Source organism: Typopeltis vanoorti, chromosome 9, assembly GCF_054136105.1.
Source record: "Typopeltis vanoorti isolate ZY-2024b chromosome 9, IOZ_Tvanoo_1.0, whole genome shotgun sequence".
NCBI lineage: Eukaryota > Metazoa > Arthropoda > Arachnida > Uropygi > Thelyphonidae > Typopeltis > Typopeltis vanoorti.
In genome coordinates this window covers 120,485,720-120,512,164 of record NC_143557.1, presented here as the reverse complement: position 1 = coordinate 120,512,164, position 26,445 = coordinate 120,485,720, and the positions used below count along the sequence as shown (strand labels likewise).

At 35.6% G+C, this 26,445-nt stretch overlaps 1 protein-coding gene across 1 annotated transcript in view; it reads left to right on the top strand.

The window, feature by feature from the left end:
* Nucleotides 1–20,967, top strand: part of Sys1 (Sys1 golgi trafficking protein) — a 50,325-nt gene extending 29,358 nt beyond the window's left edge. Inside the window, exons 3-4 of the mRNA XM_090398221.1 lie at nt 6,845–6,912; nt 20,414–20,967. Of these exons, the coding sequence (XP_090254347.1) occupies nt 6,845–6,912; nt 20,414–20,654 (309 nt within the window). The 3' untranslated portion in view covers nt 20,655–20,967. The remainder of the gene's footprint in view (nt 1–6,844; nt 6,913–20,413) is intronic.
* Nucleotides 20,968–26,445: the final 5,478 nt, after the last annotated feature.

Genomic DNA, 26,445 nt, shown 5'->3' with positions numbered 1-26,445 from the left:
ACAAATTCCAAAAATAATTTCTCAGATTTATATCTGCATTTGTGTAATAAAAAAAAAGGTTTGTTCCTCCCCCTTCCACTGGATGTAATGATTCAAATCAAAAACATGGTCTTCATCCTTGAGTAGTTTGTAGTGAACTGGATTATATCTGTGTTCATCTAGGTAGATAGTGGCATTTCTTCCAGTTTGGTCAGAAGGCCAATTTGCAGGGTGCCTCTAGATGCTCTAATCTAAGCAAAAGATAGTTGGTTAGCAGATAATGCTAGTCAATTTTTGGCAAGATTTGAATGCTGTATATTGTAAGACCTTTTGCCCCTTTTTGCTGAGGGGGTGGCAGTAGAATTTTTGCAATCTGGTTTGGGAAAAGAGTATAAAGACATATTTCTTTGACAAAGTTAACAAATTTCTTTAACATATGCTCCATAAAATCCTTTTGGTAGCTTATATGTTTCTGTCACATCTTCTTTTCTGCCTGTCAGCTTAGCTTTGTAACTCACTAACCTTCATTCTTTTGGGAGGCGGGGGGGGGGGGGGGGGGGACCATTAGCTAAGATAGTGTCATAGATATGGTGAAATTTAGTGGTGAGTCCGATGTAGTCTGAACAGATGGTTCAGATAATGTTCTGGTAACTTACTATTGGAAACAGTGGTCTGTGTAAGATGATGGATGTACCAATGTACATAAGGATGTGTTGGGTAAACAAATGACTAGGGTATCAAAGAACAGACATTATTGTTTTCTTTTTTATATGGTAAAAATAGATCCTAGGTGTTGGCTATTGAGATGTGCTAAACACATTATTTATGCTTTTGTATCTGGAATGTATCACATGCAACGTTTTTTGTAAGAAATTACTGTTTATTTGCTAGGTTCATATGACATTTACACGTACTTCCTCAGATTAAAAAAAAAAAATAGAAAAAAAGGTATTCGCAGAGAAATTTCTGAATTCAGAGCTGTCATTGTTCAAATTAAACTTGAGGAAGATACTGAATATCATAGCAAGATGTCAGTTGCATGCCTTATTATTGCAATGGCTAGGTTACTGCTTCTGACAGCCCATTCCACTCATCCATCAATCTCCTAAAATATCTAGCCCTTCACATCCTTGCACAATCTTTAGGGGTGATCCCTTGCACTCTCCCATCTAGTTATGCGTTGACAAATTTCTTTAGCATCTACTCCATAAAATTCTTTTAGTAGCTTATATGTTTCTATCACATTCCCTCTTTTCTGCCTGTCAGCTTAGTTTTGTAACCCACTAACCTTTATATGAAGCACTTCATAGAACAGTCATCATTTCATCACTTGTATCTGAATTATGTCCACTACACCACTCCTACATCTCCAAGTAACTCAGGAAACTTAATTTGTGCATAATTGGCAACATATCAAAGCCTCATAAAGAGAATAATAATTTCCTTATATCTGCTTGACAGTACTTTGCAATCCATGTGATGCCATTTTAGATATTTTGCCCACATTTGTGATATGTCATCTGTACTTTAACTTCCTATCCACCATCATCCCTCAAATCCCTTTTTCCTAATCCATTTTCTGGAGTATGATTCCATTAATATACTACAGTGCATTAATACACTACATTAATATACTATAATCTCTTCATCCAAAAGTGTGTAATTTACACTTTGTGTAGCATTTAACTGTTACCCTTCAGTTAAGTTCCTGATGATGATGTAGAGGTCTTCTCTACATCATCAGGAAACAACTAGATATTAATCCATAAATCATTTGCAGTATCATTAATAGAGCCTCAATAGCTCAGTCGGTATAGATGAAGCCCTTTGGTTGGAAACACCTGGGTTCTATTTCTGTCCATGACATGAGGAACCTTTGTCTGGTTTCTTTTGACTAAAGATGAGTTAGTCAGTCTAATTACAGAGGTAAAGGGTTTTTTCATCCTGAAACTTGAGTTTTTCATCCCTCGGAACAGGCAAACTGCCCCGTGAACACCGTGATCTACAGTCACAAAATGCATACTTAAGCCCTTAGGAGGGCTCAACCCATCCTGAAGGACAGGGGAGGACAGAGAGAAACCCCATACAAAATAAATAAATAGTATCATTAATACAGAAATTGAACAGCAGCAGCAGCAGCTGCCCAAATACACAGCCCTGTGGCACCATTTTTCCCCTACTTTTTTCGATCCACCTTATACTACTCTCTGATTCCTGTCCATCAGCCATTCTGTTATTCATGTCACCAACTTCATCACTATTTGCTCAAATTTATGTAATGGGAATTTATAAAATATCAAGTATCATATTGAATGCCTTTACAAAGTTTGGCAGATACATCATAGTGTGGCCATTTCCTCTAACCAACTCAAATGTCACATTATTGAAGAAATTGGATAAATTACTATTGGCTAAATAGTAATTTGTTGTGATATATTAATAATATATTAATTTATTGTGAGAGTAATTTATAGTAATATATTCCCTTAGTGTGATGGAGGAGACTCAAAGTACAGGAATGCGATCTGGTCATAGAATTAGAAGATATATCTATAACTAATGTGGCAACATTGCCTCCAATTGGAGATCAAGTGATAATGCAGTCCTGACTTGGTAGGTTGCAAAACGTGGAATTTCCAGTCAAGAAGAGGTATATAAGGAACTATTGAGCTGGTGATTATGACAAGCTTAGGAGTAAGCTTGAGTCAGTGACATGACATAAAATCCTGCAATGGAATGCTAGCAGCATGGGAGATAGTCAAGAGGTATCTGAAAGAAGCAGTATCAGACTATATATCCAAGGTCAGGGGGATTAATCAAGTAGGAGTTAGATGGATGAGTAGCATCATTAAGTAGAAGCTACGAAAAAAAAAAATGTTGTGGAGGTATAAAAAGAAGAAAGGTGACCAGCATGGTAAGGAAGGCAAAATCAGGCTATGAGAAGAAATTAGCTGATAAATTAGCTAAAAGAAATCCCAAAGAGTTATTTTGTTATGTGGAAGTAAGAGAGAAAATGACTATAAAAAGATAACATTAATGAGAGCAGAGGATAGGAAGGTGGCAGAAGCAAAAAAATAGTTGATTTACTGAGTGATCATTTTCCCATCTAATCACATGACATATCAGCTCATGTTTTACAAGAATGTGCAAGGAAATTGACAGTCTCTGACTAGTTTGTTTAATTTAAGTCTCAGCTCTGGCAAAGTCCCAAGAGAGTGGAAAGAGGACAAAATAATTTCTTTACATAAAGGAGGCTCTAAGACTGCAATTTCCAGTTATAGGCTTAATTAGTATCTTGAGAGTGGTGGTAAAAGTACTGGAAAAGTTAGTCAGAGAGTGAGAATTCAGGAATGGATGAATAAGAATATAATACACTACCAGGAGTAGCATGGCTTTGTAAAAAGGTCAGCAATGCCTTTGTAAAAAGGTCAGCAATGCCTTAGTAATTTATTAACTTTGTATAATAAGGAGATATCATATATGGATAAAGGGAATGGCTACACAAAGATACTGCTGGACTTTATGAAGTAGCCATTCCCTAGACAGAATACCACATGGAACTCTTTTAACAGATTGGAACAAATGAGGTGGATATGAAACTGGTGATATGGCTGCAAGGATCGCACATGGACAGATACCAAAAAAGTGGTATATGGAGGAACATAATCTAGGAGAAAGCAGGTATCTAATGCTATGTCCTAAAGCTTTGTGTTTGGACCAATGTTGTTTAATTTGTACATAAATGATATAGGAAAATGATTGAAGGTAAATATTCAGTTGTTTGCTGATGATGCAAAACTGACCAGGGTAATGGTTAATCAAATCAATGTATGGAGTTTGCAGAATGATTTAAATAGGTTGATATACTGTCAATCTATATAAAGGTTGTCACATTATACATTTTAAGATAGAAAGATTACAAGCTGTGTTTTGTACTACATTGAGGAACTTACTTTAAGAAACAGATGAAGCTATGGATTTGGGGGTGATAGTAGATAAAGGTGATAGTTTTAAAGTTCTGTGAGCCTGTGAGCTATAGGGTTGGTGAGATGGATAGGAGGGTGGTTGATGGAGAGATATCAGAGAGTAGTTTATTCAGGAGTAGAGTCCAAAAGATGGCCTGTGACTAGTAGTGTGCTGCAGGGTTCTGTTCTTGGACCACTACTATTTAATTTGTTCATTAACGACATAGGAAAGGATCTGAGAGGAATTGTGCATCTGTTTGCAGATGATGCAAAGTTGGGTAGAGCAATAGTGAATGCACATAATGTCAAAATTTTGCAGGATGATTTGGATAGATTGGAGGACTGGGCTAAGGAGAATGGATGTCAATTTAATGTGGCAAAGTGTAAGGTTATGCATTTCGGGGTGAAAAGATTAGCAGCAGTATACCACATTGGTGGAACTGTACTCCAGGAGATTGATGAAGCCAAGGATTTGGGAGTGCTGGTGGATAGGGAGTTGAAGTTTAGGGGGCACATTGCAAAAGTGGCTAAATCAGCTCATCAAATCAGTTGGAAAGAATACTTTGATGATCAGAGACAAGCAAATTATTGTTCCTCTGTATCAAGCCTTGATAAGACCCCGTCTTGACTACTGTGCCCAGATCTGGGTGCCAGGGTTTCTTCTTGATGTGGAGGAGGTGGAGAGGATCCAGAGGCGAGTGACCAAGATGATAGCAGGTCTATGGAATGAACCTTATGAGAACAGGTTGAAGATTTGTGAGTTGCAGAAATTGATTGATAGGCAGAAAAGAGGTGATATGATTGAGACATTCAAATTACTAAAAGGTTTCTATAAGATTGATTCAGAGGATATTTTTCTAAACTACTCTCTGATATCTCTCCATCAACCACCCTCCTATCCATCTCATCAACCCTATAGCTCACAGTCTCACAAAACTTTAAAACTTTATCTATTATCACCCCCCAAATCCATAGCTTCATCTGTTTCTTGAATAGGGGCCATCCGTAGAAACTGGGCAAGAGTGTGGTTAGCAAGGGAGTTAGAACTAGGTTTTTTTACTTGGAGAGTGGTCAATAAGTGGAATAAGCTGCCAAACTTTGTTGTGGGTGCCAACTGTGAATGAGTTCAAGGCAAATTATGATAGATACTGTGTGGATGTTGAATAGTTGTTCTTGACATGATGTTTAGGGCCTCTCTCGATGAATCTAAGAACTCCTTGGAGTTGCCCATAATAATAATAATATTGCTAAAGCAGCCAAGGTGGCTGATAGAGTTACTTGGTTATTGAAGAACATACTAACAAGCAGGGATAAGTAAATTATCATTCCTCTCTATAAGATCTTGATATGTCTGCATCTATTATGTATGCAGGTCTGATTACCTGAGTTTCTTGGGGATGAGGAAGTAGTGAAGAGGATCTAGAGGTGAGTGGCCTGCGGAATGCTTCCTATGGGGATAGATTGGTTTGTGGAATATGAAAACCCAATCTGCTATTCTAAAAGTTGGTTCATAGGTGAAAAAGAGGGGATATGATAAAAACATTTAAGCTACTAAAAGGGTATTGTGGAATTGATGAAGAGGAAATATTACAGCTTGGCTAGAGGGGCAGAAACAGAAATTGAGTTAGAGTGGTTAGCAAGGGGTTTAAGGACTCGATTTTTTGCTTAGAGAGTTGTGAATGAGTGAAGTTGGTTGACAGACAAAGCACTGACAACTTAGTTGTCAGTGCTTTGTCTGTCAATCAGTTCAAGAGGAGGTATGATTGATATTGTGTGAATAGTTTGGGTCCCCTATGTTTGAGACCTGGTATCCCCGTGATAATAATAGTAATAATAATACTGTAGGAAAGAGAGAGGAGATGAATATATTCTATACAAACATCAGTGATAAACACTGCCACCTCCAGACATCAAAACCCAATCTGCTATTCCTAACTAAATTCTAATTGGCATCATACACAATTACAGTTTACCTCAGCTATCTTATCTATATCTTGCATGATGCATTCTGCAAAATGGAAGGGACCTGTGCTTTTTTCAAATCAGACATCTCTTGCCAAATTTATACAACCTGAAATGCCTGCTTTTTAATCTTCTCTGGTGCAAGATTTCCTTACATCACTTTATAACCATCATTTTCTGCCTCTACTACTCTCTTCATTCTGACAATCACGCTGCCATTTTGACTGCTTATCGCTAAAGCTAAAAGTTGATTAATACAATCCAATTGTCCAGATTGCAAGATTGTTTTCCTAGGAGACTAATTCTTTTTTTCAAGGTAGGAGACTTTAATGTCCATAACACAAACTTGCTTCCCTTCTCTAGCTTCACAGATCATTCTGGAAGGGAAGCCAAATCATTTGCTATCGTCATTATCTATTACAAATAGTTAGCCCAAACAGAATACTGGTCTCATACTCATCATTCTTTCAACAGTTGTTTGCATGGAGGGTGGTTGGATCATGGAGTGCTTTGTATGATAGAATGGTGAGAGTGTGAATAGTGAAGAAATTTAAGGAATGGTATGATAGACTTTGTGTTCTCTAAAATGAGCCGTCTGTGATGAGTCTTGAGATTAGACTCTATGTGCAGGTCCTAAATAATAGCAATAATATAAGTTTATTCAACATTAGTTTATTCAGTAATGCTATTTGATATGCAGCAGACTTGTAAGACAATTAATAAATATGTATTAGAGTTGTTTATCATCCTTCTTTCCTTTCTTAGAAATTCATCTTATTTGATGCTTATTTCAGTTTATTCTATGGCTATGCCCCATCAGAAATAATTTCTTCAGGCTTCCTAGAAAATATATTTATGATAGTATATTGCAGAAGTGTAAAACAGGTAATAAATATATGTGTTTGTAGAATTGTTTGAAAGTCTTTTTTTTTTTCTAGGAGATTCATGTAAAAGACTTCCATGGACGCTGTATTATAGTTTCCTACTTATTTAATTCATTATGTTGGTAAGTAATTTTATTAAGATACTTATTGAGAAAAATGTGACAGCAAGGTTTCCTTTCTTTATAGGTTTTTTTTTTTTTTTTTTAAGGGCTACTTAAAGTATAACATTTATTTTTACAATTTTGATTCTGGCTGTCCTGGTAACATCTTGTTTATTAAAAATGGCTTGTAACATTCATGATCATATACAGTAACTAATACACACAAAGAAAGAAATTAGGTACAAGATAGTGAAGCAATACCTTAGAACAGCAGACGGCAACCTATTCAGACTCGCGGGCCACATTCATCTTTTATTTTTAATAATCGGGCTGCAAGCGTTTAATTAAGCAAAAATAGTGAGTGAAAAAAAAAAACTTATTTTATCAATTTTCATTATATCAATCTTAAAAAACACAAATATTTAAGGTACGAGATATGAACAATGAAAATTAAACTCAGTGAAAAATTATTATCACGTAAAAACAAGGTAATATAGTTTATGCATCGCAATATGTGTGTCTTCCTGCTTTTTGGCATTGATACAGTTTTTGGGCATTTTCTAAAATGCGTTCTTTAATTTGTGCTAAAATCTCGGTTATCATCCGATGAAGTTATCTTTGTTATCCCTACTCATGATGGCTCACAAGGTTGACTCGCGTGAAGTTGCATGGTGATATCACGACGTATAGGTATGAAATTATTTTTAATTTATTATTCATAATATGAAATGTATTATTTAAATAATTCAACATACGGGTCACATGCCATGTAAGTATGATCAACCTTTTATGAGCTGCCAAAAATGCACTTTGGGCTGCCGGTTACCGACCCCTGCCTTAGAATAGTTATTATGCATAGTCATTTATAACTTATACATTCACCTATAAATTACTATCTAGCTTCTTTCTCAAATATTGGAATACATTGTTTGCTCAATTATCTGATCTGCAAACAAATGAAACTTCAATTAACCATTGAATGGGTTAGCTTGTAAACTGACTTCTTAAAACATCATGTAAATGTACTTTCAATTAAATATTCCTTCAAATTTAGTCAACTTCTAAAATTAGAACTAGTCAGTAGTATTAGTTTGCAGTGGAACAGAAATGCTTGTATAATCTTAAGACAAATGGAATAGCATTAGAGCTTAACCTGATTTTACTTTATTCTCTTTTAAATGCTGTTACATTATGTTGTGTTATCTGCCCAAATTATAATTCTTGAACTTTAAGATCAGTTTTAAAGTCTAATAAAAACATTCTTCACTATTTTTTTTTACTTCTTTTTCTCATATAATTTTCATTCTAATAAGAAATAATATTCAATTCTAACACACTACTGAGAAATTTCACTTTCTGTGCTTGGCAGTTGCACAAATTTCTTTTTAAATAATATATTATTATGCGGCTATCTTTATGGAGTTAGAAGACTCATTACAGGAGACCCATTGTTTACACAACACCTATCATACCTCTCCTTGAACTTGTTCAATGATGAAGCACTCACAGCCACCTCTTGCAACCCATTCCATGCATTCTCCTCTCCAAGCAAAAAATCCTAACATTCTTGCTAACCACACACACACACACACACACTTATATAAATTCCTGGGAAGACTCCCTACCATGTATCAATCCTATAAAACCCCTTTAATAACTTATATGCTTCTATAGTTTTTGAAACCTATAAACCTTCATCTATTCTCATAGGGAGCATCCCATAGACCTACCACAATCCTTGTTACTCGCTTCTGAATCCTCCCCATGATTTCTTCATCCCATGGGATCCAGGTGACTAGATTTATGTACAGTAGTCCAGAGATGTGGCTTTATTGAAGCTTTATAAGAGGAATAATAACACTCTGTCCCTGCTTTTCCAATCATCAGGAAAACAACTGAATATTTCCCCTTAGATTGTTTCCTATATCACTAATGTAAAAATTTAACAGCAGAGTACCAAGTACTAAGCCCTGTGATATATTACTAGTCACCTGCCTTTTCCTGGGCTCATCTCCTACATAAAAAAACTATTTTATCTATCCATGAGCCACTCTCCAATCCAAATAACCAACTTCATATCCATCCCCATTTGCTTCAGTTTATGCACAAGCAGAATCCTATTGAGTGTCTTTGCAAAGTCCAGCAATATAATTGAGTAGCCATTTCCTTTATCTAACTCATTTGTCATTTTATCATAAAAAGTAAGAAAATTACTAAGATAAGACAAACCTTTGCAAAATCATGTTACCCCTATAAAATATCATATTCCCGTACATCAAGTCCTGAATTCTTTTACCAACTTCTCCAATATGTTAACCGCCACTCCTGAGATACTGATAATTAAACAGCTTGGTAAGAGGAGGTGCCAGTTCCCTTGGAGATTCTCATAATACATGAATCGATATGCCATCTTAATCCTAGCCATGTTTGCATTAAAGTTCTACAATACCCTAAGCACTCCATTCATCAACCTCTATTCTTCCATCAGTCAGTGTCACATCTGGCACTGCATTATCGTCACCTGGATGCTACACTTTTGCAAAATGATCACTCAATAACTCAGTTATTTAATTTAGTTCTGTTACCTTCCTACCAGAGCTTCTGTAGCTGTCTGTAAAGATGAAGGCCTTTGGTTGGAAAGACCTGGGTTCGACTCCTGTCAGTGATGTGAGGAACCTTTATCTGGTGAGCTAGCCAGTTTCATATGGAGGTAGTGTTTTTTTTTTCACCTGGAAACTTGGGTTTTTCATCCCACAGAGGCAAACTGGCCCTGTGGACACACACACACACAGATTACAGTCAAGAATATTGCCCTTAGGGGATGCAGCAGAGGAGTGGCAAACCAGCTGCATTAATTCATTGTAATAGTTGGTTCTATCCTATCAAAGGATAGGATAGGACTTCCCTACCATTAGTACTTTTTAGTCTTTTTTTTTTTTTTTTTTACTTGCCACATAGCTAGAGAACTCTAGAATTTCTTTTGACTTCATCAGCTAGCTTTCTCTTATAATTAGCTTTGGCTTTCCTTACCATACTGGTCACCCTTTTGACCTGACCTTGTCACACCTTTTTCTTTATATATTCTTCTGCAGCTTTTTCTCATTTTGCAACTCCTGTATATTGATGCTATTCATCCATCTAATTCCTATCTGATTTAACCTCCTGATTCTGGATATACAGTCTAATACTTCTTTCTTCAAAGAACCCTTGACCATCTCCCATGCTTTGCCAAGAGAAACTAGGAACAGGGAAAAGACAGCTATTAGAACAAATTTAATGCCATCAGAATTGAGAGAGTCACTATGAATATAAGGAGTATCGACAGAAAAGAAGAATAACTGGTATAAGAATTAGAGAAGTACCACTCCAACATAATTGGTATTACTGACACAAAAAAAGACAAAAACATATGAGATTGTACTAAATGATAAATATAGGATTTTATATTTGGGCATTAAGTGATCAGTGAAACGGAGAATTAGTAATAACATTAAACACCAAACACAGAAATAAACTTCTTCATTGGCAGATGATTTCCAATAGAGTTATGTGACCAAATTTCAAACTGCAGAATTAGAATTTTCAGTTAAGAAGGGATATATGTGAAACTGCAAGTCAGATGATTATGACAAGCTTATGAGAAAGCTTGAAGCAGTGCCATTACATAAGAATTTTCAGGAAAAGGATGTTAGCATGGAGATAGTCGAGGGATATCTGAAGGAAGCAATACCAGACTATATACATAAGGTCAGGGGGGGGGATAAATCAGGTAGAAGTTGGATTGATAGCATCATTAAGCAGGAGGCTGCAAAAAAAAAAAAAAAAAATGTTGGAGTGGGTATATAAGAAGAAAGGTGGACAGCAAGCTCACGAGCAGTGCAAGGCTCAGGTGAGAAAGGTGATCAGCATGGTAAGCAAGGCAAAATCAGATTATGAGAAGAAATTAGCTGATCAGGTCAAAGGAAGTCCGAAAGTTCTTTCACTATGTGGCAAGTAAGAGGAAGATGGCCATTGAAGAATAACTTGAACAAGTGAGATGAAATAGTTGAGTTACTGAGTTACCTTGCAATGGTCTTATCATCCAAGTGAGGATATTTCTATGACAGGAGTGACAGGAACTGATGTAAGAATGGAAGTACTTAGGATATTGCAGAATCTCAACTCAAATACAGTCTTAGGATTAGATGGAATATCAGCTTGCCTCTTACAAGAATGTGCTGAGGAACTGGCAGTGCCATGGACTAGGCTATATAGTATTAGCCATTGTAACGAAGTAATGAAATTAGTTTACCACTAGGTAGTAAATTAATTTCTTTACTTGGTGTAAGTCCACCACTTTGATTATTATTATAGGCATGAAGTAGCTAAAAACCATGTTTGGAACCCAGAACAAAATATTGAAGTCCTGGTTTACTATTTCTCTATTTCTGGCATGCAGTAGGTTGTTTTTGGAATTATATTAGACATCATGAAGAGACTTAAAATTCTACTTTTCTAGAGTAGTACAACTTTAAACAGCTGTTTAAAGTAGCTACTAGATAATATACTAGCCGAAACCTAATGGTAATGCCTTAGGAAGCTCCCAATTGCTAATAATGGTAAGTATTTGCTGGATTTATGTTCAAACCATAGACTAGTGATTACTATGTTCTAACATAAAAGTAGAGGAGTCTCATTGACCATATCATTGTTAGCAATATCTTGGCATTCAGGACAAAGAAGTATATTCTCCTGAATGCATGAAACAGCAAGTAACCACCATTTAATTTTGAACAGGATAAAAGTATTAAAAAGAAAACTATGTACAAAAGTTTTAAAAAAAGAAACAAAGTCAAGCATCTTTTAGAACAGAACTGTAGGCATATGCAAATATTATTCAAGAAAAAATGAATAAGTTTGAAAACAAGAATCAAATCTTGAAGACCCAATGGCAGAGTCTAAAGAAAATTAATTCATTTAGCCAGAAAGATATGTGATAAAATGGTCTGCAAAGATAGAAAAAAATCAGAATTCAAGAGTTAAAAAAAAAAAAAAAAAGAAGAAGAAACAAGGAAAAGAGGAAAGCTTACCTAGCAACTAAGTCAGCATGTGCTCCGAGAGAATACAGAGAAAATTGTAAGAAAGCAAAGAAGTGTGTAAATGTCGTGGGAAGACTTTGTGAGCAGTGTAAAAGCTAAAATATTTAAAATATTTGTTAAATATTATATATATACAGGGTGTTCGGGATAAATTTGACAGTTTCGTAAGGAAAAAGAAAATCTTCTTTGTATCTATTAAATTTAATGAATTGACAAAAAAACATTACAGGCAGAGTTAATTACAATACTATCAACAAGATTTACTCAAAATAACCACCATTAGCATCGATCACAGCTTCAATTCTGCTTCGGAACCTCGAACAAGCTGATGCTACAGTCTCCCTGGGAAGGGCCGCAAAAACTGTTTTAATTTTATCCATTAACTGGGCTTTTGTATTACTGGAAGTGCGATTGGTGTCTTTTTCAACTGCGCCCCATACAAAATAATCCATGGGGTTAAGGTCTGGGGAGTTTGGAGGCCAAACATTTGGACTGGTGAAGTCGTAGAAATTTTCAGACAACCATTTTTGACTTTTCCCAGAGGTGTGGCAAGGGGCCGAATCCTGCTGCCATACATACGGCCTACCATTGGCTACCCTTGTTATCCAGGGCTTGACTACAGTTAGCAACTCCACGAACAAAGCCCGAATTCCAATGCCAGGGTTCTTCAACACCTGTTCCTGCAGATTTGCGAGGAATTCTGCTGTACGAACGCAATCAGATCGTCTGCTAGGGATCTTTCTTCTTGCTACATCCTCGTAGTCACCATTGCAAGTCTTTAGTTCATGCCTGATTGTTTTTACTGTATTCAGGGAGCATTGGGCAGCAGTCGTAATATCCTTATTTTGATGGCGGGCACGAATCATCATGATACAAGTTATTCTCTTCCATGATTCAGGTGGGTTCCAGCTATCCATCCTTTCTGACATCTTGTATATGAATGAAGAAGGGTCCAAACTTTTAAATGAAGAGAAGTGTGTGTTAATACATGTAACTTACGGAAAAATATAATTAATTATAAATATGTCAAATTTATCCCGAACAACCTGTATATACATATATATTATTTTATTTATTTATTTATATTTTTTTTTACATATTATCAAAAACTCACTCTAGAGACCAAACATGAAATTTTTCTTGGGCCATTTCTTTGTCTCTAATAAGTGGGGCAGTGGTTTCACACTGAGTAATGAAATTCATCTCCCCCTGAAGACATCACAAATATTCACGTCTCTGCTAGGATTCTAACCTGCATCATGTTACATTATCCACAAAGTAACTAGGTTTGTTAACAATTTGGCTAACCAAGTTAATTAGAAAAACTCAATGAATTAAAAGAGAACGGCTGCAATATTGAGGAGAACATCATGTTGGAAGTTTAATAGAGTATTAACAGCGCTAGGAAAGGATTAAAGACTAATTTTAATGCTTCCAATATTTTGTCTATCACTGAGATATCTTCAGGGAGTACAAATAACACCTGACACACACACACACACACACACAAAACCCACTATACTTAATGAAACACGTGGGTGACTAAAGTGATGAGAAGAATCTTTATATGGATTTTATCAGTTGAAGGTGAGTTAGCCGATCTCATGTGGAAGTAGCAAAGTTTTTTCTCCTGAAACTCTGGTTTTTCATCCTGTATACAGGCAGATCGGTCTTCAGGACACATGCAATTTACAGACAAAAAAATACTATATTTTTATTTTTTTTAAATAACGAAACCTGTGGTGCGTTCATAATTAGAAGAAACACACGTATAAACCACAGTGAAAACAAAACTTGAGAGTTGATGACGTATTTGCAGTATGGAATCATCCCGAACCTGAATTACAACTGTTTCTAGATAAAATTAACCTTCTTCATCATCGCATCAACTTTACGTTAGAAAAAGAATCTCCACAGGGTATCTCTTTTTTGGATTTACACATCAAAAGAAAAGAAGATGGTTCCATCGCCACTTCCGTCTTTCGCAAGCCTACATTCTCAGGTCGCTACATTCACAATTCTTCTGCTCATCATCCATCTCAGAAATCTGGCATTATTAAATCACTAGTTTCCAGAGCACACAAATTCTGCTCCTCTGAAGAATCTTTAAACCAGGAATTAGAAGTTATCAAAAATACAGCCATCCTAAATGGATATAATCCCAAAACAACTCAAAAAATCATCAGTCACTTCTGCATACATCAAACCAGACAGGAAGAAGTGCATAGGATTCCCATACCTTACGTTAAAGGCATCTCAGAACGTCTTTCTAAAATTATGAAGAAATACAATTTTGCCACTTCTTACAAACCTATCAACCAAATTTACAACTTATTACCTTCTCCTAAGGACAAATTCTCACCCTTGATGTTACCTGGTGTTTATGAGATTCCATGCAAATTATCTTACTTTGGACAGACAGGTAGGTCTGTTCAGAAACGCATCTCGGAACATCAAGACCACATTCGTCTTCTTAAACCACAGAAATCTGGCCTCTCTCAACATGGAATTGAAAATCCAAACCATAGGATCCATTGGCAAAAGGCTAAACTTTTACATAGATCTATATTTAAACATGAACGTTTATACAAAGAAAGTTCTGAAGCCCTACTACACAGACCAAACCTAAACCGCAACGACGTTCTTACTATTCCTAAAGTATGGGAAATTATCATACAAAACTGTGCTAAATAATTAACGTTTTTTTTTTCTTTTTTTTGTGCTACTTTAGCACGTTATGCATGTTTTCATGAGATTCTATTGTAATCATGCGCCCTAACTGTATGTAATTCCTAATTTTTGTTTAAATACTGTACTGATGATGTCCTAAGATACTTAGGATGAAATATTTACAATTAAATAATTTTCACTGTGGTTTATACGTGTGTTTCTTCTAATTAAAAAAATACTAGTGGTGGTGGAGGGCAGTAGGTGGCATTGGTGTAGATTATGGAGACGGAGAGTTGTAGAGCAGGTGCCCTTCCTTGATGAGTCATTTGACTCCTTGGAGGTGTCGCAAAATAAATAATAATAAAGTCCTACCTAGGTGGTGTGCTCTCTTTGGGCATTTGTAGGTGGCCTAGGATTAAACCTAGAATGTAAAATTTCCCCAAAATTTAGGAAACAATTGTCAGAGGTCTCTAAAACAAAACTTGAGAGTCACCCAGGTGTTTCATTAAGCATAGTGTTGTCTTTGTGTGTGTGCTACAAGTGTTATTTGTACTCTCTCAAGAGATGTCTCGGTGACTGAGATGAAATACTGGAAGTATTAAAATTAATTTTTAATCCTTTCCTGGTGCTGTTAATACTCTATTAAACCTCCAACATAATGATCAACATTAAATGTTGAACAGAAGCATAATCCAGTTATGTGGAAGCAAAATGATCCTGGAATAAATTTAATCACAGTATGGTCAACTCACTCTTACAGATTGATCAAAGTTATTGTATGCTATAGTGGATAGTTTGTTAATAGTCAATTTAATTTATGGTATTGATATCAAAAATTTGATCAAAACTTCTTGGTAGTTTTTATAGTGAGAGAATTCACTATGACAGTGTTTTTGGTAATTGGAGCTGACTATAATAACATTTAACTGTTTCAGTAAAATTTAAATGATAAAAAAAAAAATTAATAAATAAAACAAAGCGTGCACAGAAATAATTAATATATCTAAATATCAGTGGTTATTGTGTGCCCATTTAGGTTGGGTGTACTGTTGCATGGCTTATGCAGCCCACACTACAAAATTCACATCAATTTGACTGTGTGATTGCATTTTTATTGATGTATGAGTTTTAAGAGTGCATAGTGCATCAGTGCTCATCAACTTATCTTACAATTATTGGTCCATTGCGATTAATTGTAGAATAACTTTGAATATATGGAAAGCATAAAGGTCAAATGAACAATGGTTATGCTTCACATGCACCGTCTATGTGAGAAGGACAAAGGTTTACACTTCATAGTGAGACACAGATAAATTGAATTTTGATACAAGTTTCAACAGCCATATAAGATGCACAGAAATTGAAAAAAGAAAGGCTGAAATAATTCATTTTACTTATTTATACACAAGCTCCAACCTCCTTTGACTATAATCGATCTGCAAAAACTCTGGCAGGAAATGGGACATTCAGTAGATTGTGAACACTGTTTCCCATTGTAAATATGGGCAAAAAGTTATAAATTATTTATAGAAAATTATATATTAAAAACTTTTTTATATCGGTGTCCCTAAGCACATCAGTTCACACTTCATGCACGCAAAACAGATGACACTTGGAAAACAAAAACAGCAAGTCATGACAAATGACAACATTCACTTGAATTGGTTGACACAATAACCAATCACAGCCACTGAATTCTAGGCTCTTTTGTCTCAGCACACATCCTGCCTCACCTTCCGGGTGGTTTACTGGAATGCTAAAAATTTGACCCACTGCGCCATCTGTATGTCTATTCAAATGGCTCAAAAGTGTCCGTATTTGTGGCTGCGCACCCGGGCTATTAATGTGGTGTGATGCAATGTTCACACCTGGAAAAGTGTTCCCTTCATGAAGCATTAGTATATTGTGTTTAAATTAGGAATCACGCAAAGCCAGGAAACAGTTATGGGAGTCTTTAAGAAAAATCAATGCAAAAATATAATATCGGTGACATGGCTATTCTGTGGGTGTGCACTAGTGTTGCCAATTTAGTTTTTTTTGAGCTAGATCTAGCTCCTTTTTTCCTTCCCTAGCTCCAAAAATTTTAGTCTAGTTTGTTGCAGCTCTTTTTAGTTAATTTTTAATCTACTCTTAAAGAAATTGTTTTAAAAGTTTTTCAGATATTGGCATTCAATAAAGAATTGTATTGTACATTTGGTGTGAGTATCATACACATTTCACAGGCATGATGATGTCAGTCAGTCACTTGGCTCAACAGTCTACTGTTTTGCTGCCTTGAAGTTGATAGTGCCACCACAAGCTAGTCTGTTGCACAGTGTTCTAGTTGATAGTTACGATAGTGAGTGGGAGTTTTCAGAGGCTGATTGTAATTTGTTGCATACTCTTCTTCAAAAATGAGCAAAGAGACAAATAAAGCTTATGAGAAAAAATTTAGGATGGAGTGGTTGCAAATGTTTAGTAAATGGCTGTGTGAAGTTTCTGGTGATGCTACAAAAGGCCACTCTAAGTTTTGCAGATATGATATAGCTGCTAAATATTGTCAGCTTGCAAAGCATAGTGAAACTAAGAAACATCTTGCTGTAGTTCCATATAAGGCTGTTCCTATTACAAATATGGTTGTGAAGAAGTCTGATGAGACAGCGAACTTTGAAGGCAGCTTAGCATTATTTCTTTGTTGTCACCCATCATTGAACTGTTGCGATCATCTAGTAGATCTTTGCAAAAATATCATCCCAGGTGGTCAAATTATGCCAAATGTAAAAATGTACCAAACCAAGTGCTCTGCAATTGTAAGGAATATTCTAAGTGAGCATTTTGAAGATCCAATTGCAGATATTGGAGATGGGAATTTCAACTTGCTAATAGATGAATTGAATAATATCATAATGAATAAGATTTCAGGAATTGCCATCATTTATTATAGGCAAGAAATTCAACAAAATTATGCATACATTTCTGAGCATGGTGGTTCTAGAAAAGTGTGATGCTAGTGGTATTGTTGCTATACAATAGAAAAAAAAGAGCTCTTGACCAAGAAACTGGACATTAAAAATCTCATTTGCAATTGGTACAGACAATGCCAGTGTTATGGTTGGTGTCAATAATGGTGTTTATGAACAACTGAAGGCATATATTCCCTCCTTAATCTTAATTAGATGTGTATGCCATTCACTGCAACTGGCAACATCTCACACTTGTGCAGAATCTCTCCCAAGAAAATTAGAATTGTTAGTTGCTGATATAAGTGGTTTTCACATTCTTCTTCAAGAGAAGCAACGTACAAAGAGCTGTATCAAACTATCAACAAAAATGATGCTCCTCTGAAAATTGTAAGCAACTGTGCAATGAGGTGGCTCTCTATTGAACCTGCAGTAGACAGAATTCTCAGCCAGTGGTTGGAATTAAAAACTCACTTTGAAGTTGTGAGTGTGACTGAGAAATGTTACAAAGCTCAAATTTTGTGAGAGATGTACAGATTAAGATGACAGAAATCTGTTGTATACCTTTTATTTTTGCATCCTGTTCTAGTTGAAGTTCAGCAAGTTAACAAAATTTTCGCTAACAGTGCAGATAAGACGACATTATTTGAAGACCTTTCTCATTTGATTTGCTCTATTGCTAATATGTTAGTTCTATCCAGAATTGACCCTCCAGAGTCAGAGATTGATGACTATTTGGATCCTAAACCAAATCTTGGCTACAGATTTGAAAGAAAAATTTCAGAGTTGATGATACAAAAGAAAATAACACAAAATGATGAGCACAATCTTAGAAATAGAGCAAGACAACTTCTTCTTGATCTCTTCAAACAGCTTGAGCAAAGGTTGCTGAAAACTTGAATATTTTAAGAATAATCTCTTCTTTTTCTGTTGGCAATACCCTAAAACATATAAAAGAACCTGTTACTCCCTTTCTTAGAAATAATGCTGAAAACAGAAAAATATTGTCTGAAGTACGAGAATACAAAGATGCATCTGGAATGAATCTATTTAAAGAAATTGCTCATTGTGCAATAAATTTATTAATACTGCCAAATTCTAATGAGGAAATTGAATGTATTTTTAGTTCCATGAATATAGGTAAAACTAAATTAAGAAACGAGATGGAATTGCCAGTGCTGACAGCTGTTTTGTCAGTCAAGTATGGCCTCAGGTGTAACAAGAAGTGCTGTAAAGACTATCATTTACCAGCATCTATGCTGAGTAATATTGGAACGATGGCCACATATAAAACTGAAAATCTGAGTGAAAATGCAGGTGAATTAAGTGCAGAAGATCACTTGGAAGATGTCTTTAGCGACTTAAAGTATCTGCTACTACTTCTAAAATTTTAGCTTCAAATTTTTATTTTCAGTTCCTTTTTTTTAGTAATTTTCATTTGGCAAACTAGTGTGCACCACACACCTAACACACCCTGAATATACACCCCTGCTAAATATGTCAGTTATAAGTTAACAGTTGCTGTACTTATATATAGATATTCTGTTTTCAATTATATATATATATATGTTAAAGATACCAAGAAATTTTATATACTTGGTTTTAATCCTTTTCCCAAGTAAGCAAAATAAAGTTTTGCACGTGAAATATATTCACATCTGAGCTACTTGTATATAGAGCCTGATGGCATCCTATCACTTGCCTTAGTATGTATCCTATAATGCAAAGCACCCCCTTCCCCTTTCAGGCATGTATAATACATTGCATAATGGGAAGCGCCATTACCTAGACTGGTTTCAACCTCTATTGAGGTCTCTTCAGTGGGAGCAGACCCAGGAGAAGGTCAAGCACTTTTATCACTTGTATATGAAATATATATGACTTCTGCATTACTTCGACCTTGGTATCTCTCTTGGGTCTGGCTCCCGCTGAAGAGACCTCAATAAAGGGTCGAAACCGGTCTGGATAATAGCCCTTCCCATTATGCATTGCATTATACACGCCTGAAAGGGATGTGTGCTTGGGAACTTCATATCACTTGCCTCTTTATGGGATACATACTGAGGCAAGTGATATGAAGTCATTAGCCTCTATGTACAAGTAGCTCAGGCGTGAATATATTTCATGTGCAAAACTTTGTTTTGCTTACTTGGGAAAAGGATTGAAACCAAGTATATAAAATTTCTTGGTATCTTTAACATATTTTACACCCAAAGTAAAAAGCTTTCTACAGCTTTCTCTCATCCAGAGATTTTTATTAAGAAGCTCAAGCACCTTTTGTCTACTTTTATATGACTTCTGCATTACTTCAACTTTGGATCTCTCCTGGGTAGTGGCCCTTCCCATTATGCATTATATTGCATAATTACATTGCATTATACATGCCTGAAAGGGGTGTGCTTTGCATTATGGGATAAATACTAAGGCAAGTGATATGAAGGCATTAATTATATATATAAGGCTCTATATACAAGTAGCTCAGATGTGAATATATTTCACATGCAATGTGAAATATATTCACGTTTTTCACATTACTTGGGAAAAGGATTAAAACCAAGTTTATAAAATTTCTTGATATCTTTAAAATCTTTTACACCCAAGTAAAATATGTTAAAGTCAATTTTTTTATTCCTTCTATTCATTCTTTTTCTTCCGGTTTCTCTCACTCTCTTAGTTTTGTATCCCTTCTGTTTTTCGGTTTTTTCTGCCAATTCATTTCTTTTTTTCTCTCTCTCTCTCTCTAAAAAACTTTGTATATATATATATATATATATATATTACTATTATTTATATATATTATATTACTATTATTACTAGTTTATGTTTATTTTTTAGCTCAGTGGCATTATGGTATTTTGTGCAAAGGACAAAGCAGTGTTTAGATTTTACAGTTACAGCTCATTTTCTTCATCTTATAGTATGTTGGATTTGTAACAGCAGTTTTCCACATACATTGTCATGGTGGCTATTGAACATTGTATGCATCACTATCATGTGTGTTTGTGGAGAGTTTTTATGTATGAGAACTGAACTTAAAGCAATTCCCTTAAGCCTAGGGCCTAAGGCTGATTTATAGGTAAAGTGGTTGCAAATTAAATCTTCCAATCAGTGAACTGAATAAAAATAAATGTATTTTTTACACTTTATTACAAATAGTCATCATGAAGCTGAAATGAAAACTATAGATGGCAGTGTCTACTAAAAACTTGTAATTTATGGGTAAAGAAGATATGAAGTTGTCATCTTTATGTATTGAAGATTACTAATTTGTTAATCTACTGAGTTCATTATTATATACAAGATCTGATTTTTCTTAACTGTTGGACTAGTTAGAATGTTAATATCATGTGTTCTTTAAAAATTGCAGCAATAAAGAAGTATGAATAATTTATTGCATATATATTCTTTGAATATGTTATACACAACACAACACAGTTAAACATAATGCATTGATCCATTTCAGAGAGATAAGCAGGTTTAAAGGGATATTCCAACTACTGTTGTAAAATTATATTTTGTTTTAGTTTACTTTACTGCATAGCTGTTTAAAACCACTGATATTACCTTTCTTTAATGTCATTTTTTTATGTTAGAATACAACTTTTTTACATTGAAACATTTGCTTTAAAAAGTGAAAGTTGCTGAATCATTTTTTAAAAAAATTAAGGTAATAAAGATTAATTTTACAAATCTGGAGAGTCCATAGCTCAGCCACAAGAATATAATGATGTTTGCCCCTTTGAACACAGTTTGAATTCTGTTGATAATGTACTTTTCTACAACATTAACAGAATTCAAGCTCAGTTTTTTTTTTTTTTTTTTTTTTTTTTTTTATTCCTAATAACTTGGGTTTTTCCTCCTGCAGTAAGAGAAATCAGAAACATTATTAAAATGGCTGCAAACCAATGACTGGGGTAGGGAAGTTTTGAGCCAATAAAAGAAGAAATGAAGAAAGAAAGAGAGAGAAAGAGAATTATCATCAGCATCATCAAATTCCTGACATGTACCCTCAAGGAGTATACATGTCAGGTAGACATATGATAGTATTACATGAAAAATTTACATCATTACTAACTTCTTATTTACAGTTTTCCTCCAAATCAATCTGTTACCTTCAAGAATCCAACATTATCAGATCTTATGCTTCTATCTTCTAAGGCACTTTCTACTGTATCAACCCACTTATATCTTAGTCTTCCTCTGGGTCTTTTTCCTGCCAACCTGGCAGGAAAAAGACCCAGAGGAAGACTAAGATATAAGTGGGTTGATACAGTAGATACTTGTTTTGCTAATCTTTCCTCTCCCATTCTGCTTAAGTGACCATACCTCCTGAGATTAGCTCTGCTAATGCATTCCTGGATGCTGACAATATAAAGTTCTTTCCTAATATCCTCGTTTTTAATATGATATTGCCATTAATGCCATCTGTTCGTGCCCCTAATCTTTCTTAGGACTCGCATATCTGCAGTCTCTAGTCTTTGATCAAGTGTTTGACTTCTAACCCAGCTCTCAGATACATAAGTTAAAATTGGTTTGAACACTGTCTTGTATACAGCTAATTTAGTGTTTTAACTAATTTCTCTCTTATTAAATTTATTCAGTTGACATCTCACCATATCAGCTTTGTTGATTCTGTTGTCTATTTCCATATTTAATTTACCATCTTCACTAAAAATTGTGCCTAAGTAGCTGAAATGTTTTACTTGTTCTATAGGCTCCCCATTCACAATACAGTTGATATTTTCATTGTTTTGTTATTGCTAACCTTCATATCATATCTATACAACATGTATTCAATTTAGTCAGGGAATCTTGCAGACTTGTAGTAGATTTATATAGAAGTATAGCATCATCTGCATAAAGCAAAGAGCTGACATTAACATCTTCAATTTTGATATCAGGTTGAATATCACTTTCCTTCATAATGTGATCCATATAGATAAATCATTCACGCTACTCAGTATTAAGCATTATGCATTAATCATCTGATCATGCACCACTCGATGAGAGAAAAATCTAACTCTCGTGCCTTTTTTGACTGCATTTATTCTTAACTACCATGGATGCCCTCTCATTCTCTTGCCACCACCCTCAATACAATGAAAAATTCCATCTATTTGTAATCTGTATGATCCTTACAGAAATTTGTAGGTTTTTATCATCATCCATCTTTCTTCTATCTGAAGTCCACAGATTCTTGACCTCTCATCATAATCTACATTCCATAGTTCCCAATATTATCTTTAACACTCTTCTTTGTGCCCTCTCCACTGTATCTGCATGACCTTGAAACTAGGAAACCAGATCTGCACACAGTAGTTCAGGTGAGGTTGTATTATCTCCATATCTGCAGGAGGTTTCTAAGGTGAACAGCCTCTAGTTGATAGAATAATGTAGGTAAGGAAATTCAGCAAGGCATGTACATAACCTCAGGACAAAGGTTGGCTCTGATGACTGGGCTTGTCAGCCTGGAGTCTGAAATAGGTATTGCACTAGTACCAGGCAAAACTGTGCCAGTGATGGAATAGTTAAGCTCAAACTGGAATTTGGAGGCTTCTCATGGAATGCCTCAACTGAGCAGCATGCCAGATGGCCTGCCTGGCTTTTCATTTATGGCACATTTCCAGAAGAAAGGAGGAGAACATTGAAAAACTCTTCATGCATGGTAAGATTTCAGGAACTAGAAGAAGAAGAAATGGCAGGTCACGTACGAGATGTCTAGATAATTCATGCTTTTACTGGACTAAGGTTGAAAGATGCACTTGGAATGACAGAGACAAATGGAGAAGACTAATACATCAGGTTACAAGCCCTTAGCCATGCAGAGATTGACTAAAGAAAGAGAGAGAGAGAGATTCACTGTACACAAATATTTTTGTTGTATGTATCCAATTTTTATTTTTAAACCTTCTCTATACCATACACTTTTACATATTTCTAATGAGCTTTGCACTCTTTTGCTCTTTGGCTATGTTTGTTTATAACTGTGTTAATGACTTTGTTGGGGGGGGAGAAGTCCGACCACACCTCCTCGCGGCCCCCCCTGGACCCTTGAAGCTCTTGACCAAATTTCTTATGGTCCGATTTCAAGGTGACTAACGTGGCAACGGCACCCATTTTCTAATGAAGAGTCATAAAAAGTTTTCAACCAATGCTACTGCGTCCGGGGAAGCCGACGCGTCTGGGGCTGCAGTCCGGGCTCCTGATGATAAATATGCTACGAGGACTCATATTAACATTTTGCAACTCAATATCAACGGTACTCAGAGAAAAATGGATGAACTCAAATACATGCTATATAAAAATAATATCCATATAGCTTGTCTACAAGAAACAAAACTAAATAAAAATTTGAACTTCAACATCAAAGGATACACAGTTCTTAGGAAGGATAGAGAAGAAAGAACAGGTGGCGGGCTTGCTATCCTTTTGAAGACCCCAGAAATCAAATTCAAAGAAATCACCCTAAATCAATATTTAAATAATGACAGTTCAACGGAAGCTCAAGCTGTTGAAATACATCTACCAAACCATTCTATTTCAATCACAAACGTCTATCATCCTGATAATACAAATATTGATACAGACATCATTGAAAAGCTAAGCGATTCTCTAACTGATGCAAGCATTATACTTGGTGACCTAAATGCAAAAAGCCCAACGTGGGGCTCCCCCAATTTAGACCATAAAGGTCAACAATTGGAAGACCTCTTTACAGATTTGGAACTCACAACAATTAACAATGGACAGAGCACCTATCTTTCTAAAACTACGGGAACTGAATCTGCTATTGACATCACAGCCATTAATTATAGTATTGCATCAAGTGCACAATGGAAAATTCTGGGAAATGCCATCAGTGACCACAGACCCATAATAACAACACTAAACTTCAAGATTGAACAAGAACAGCAAACCAAAAGGACGTGGAACTTCAGAAAAGCTGACTGGACAAGGTTTACTCAAACCTTGGAGAGCCTCTGTCAAGATGAACCTGTCTCTGGAAACCTCGACACAAATCCTTACTTCACACATCAGCAAAACTGCCAAAGCAACAATACCAAGAGGCCAGCGGAAAAACACCTGGATACCATACTGGAAAGATCACAATATTGATTCAATGATTACAGAAAGAGACAATATCAATGAACAATTCAGAATTAATAAAACTGATGATTACAGAAAGAAATTAATGGACATAACACACAAAATAGAGCAGGAAATTTGGAAGTGCAAACAAGAGAAATGGGCGGAACTTTGCAGTAACCTGGATCCAAGAAAAGACAGCCAACACTGGAATATTATTAGAATCCTAGACAATATCAAAAAAGAGAACCAACAGAAAACAAACTTCATCATAAATGCTGGCAAACAAGCTATTACAGATCAAGAAATTGCAAACACACTGGCAAAAACCTATTCAAACAACTCCAAACTTCAGTATAACAGAGAGGACAAGCCCCTCAATAAACTCACAAGTCAAATGCTAAAACAAGCAAGAACATACCAAACTAATGACATCTTCTCCGAAGAATTTACACTAAGTGAACTAAATTCATCAATCGAGAAAACTGCACCTAATAAATCCCCTGGTAATGATCTTATCTTTGGTCATATGGTCAAACACCTTGGCAAAAATGCCAAAGAACAACTTCTGGACATTCTCAATACCTCTTGGCGAACGGGCAAACTTCCAAAAGAATGGAAAAAATCAGTTATTGTACCCATCCTGAAACCTGACAAAAATGCTGCAGAATGTCAAAGTTACAGACCTATCGCATTAACTAGCATACTTTGTAAAATTACTGAAAGAATCATACACTCCAGGCTTATGCACTGGCTGACAAAAAATAAGAAAATCAACTACTACCAAACTGCTTATAGAACTCGTCATTCGACAACAGATCAATTATTCCATTTCTGCCAAACAATAATAGACTCATTTCAGGAAAAACCAACAAAAAAGACAACTGCCATATTCCTTGATATGACTGCTGCTTTTGATCGTGTTTGGATCAAAAAATTAATACAAACAATACATGATATTGGAATTAGAGGAAACGCTTTAATCTGGATTGCTGATTTCATCAGAGGAAGAAAGATCAAAGTCAGAATCAATACAGCAATATCAAAAGAGCGGAGAACCTGGGCTGGTGTTCCCCAGGGCTCAGTACTCAGTCCCTTACTATTCCTTCTATATGTCAATAATATTCATCCCTACCTTACAGAAGACACAAAAGTAACTTGCTATGCAGATGATATAGCCATCTGGCACACTAGTGCTAAAATCAAAGAATCAGAGGAAATTCTAAACAAATCCATGAGAGGATTAGAAAAATGGTCAAACGAACTCAAACTTAAAATCAACCCAGACAAAACAAAACTAAGTACATTTAGTACAGACAGGAAAAATAGACATTCCTACAATCCCAAAGTCATGATCAATAACAAGCTAATTGAAAAAGTCACAAATCCAAAATACCTTGGTATTACGCTTGATCAGGAATTACGTTTTGCACAACACATCTCTAACACTTCCAACAGAGCTCTAAAAAAATTAAATATACTGAAAAGGCTTTGTGGAACAAATTGGGGTGCAAAGCCAAAAATCCTCAAAACTACTTACACTACACTAATAAGGCCAATAATGGAATATGCAGCACCTATCTGGTCACCTTCGGCTTCATCGGTAAAGAAAAACCTAGACAAAATACAAGCAAAAGCATCCAAGATTATCATTGGTGCAGTCTCATCCACTAACAACATCAGAGCCCAACAGGAATGTGGGCTTGACCTGCTGGAGGACAGACGAAAATTTGCCACCATAAAATTCATAAATAATATCAGAAGCTACCAAAGTGATCATG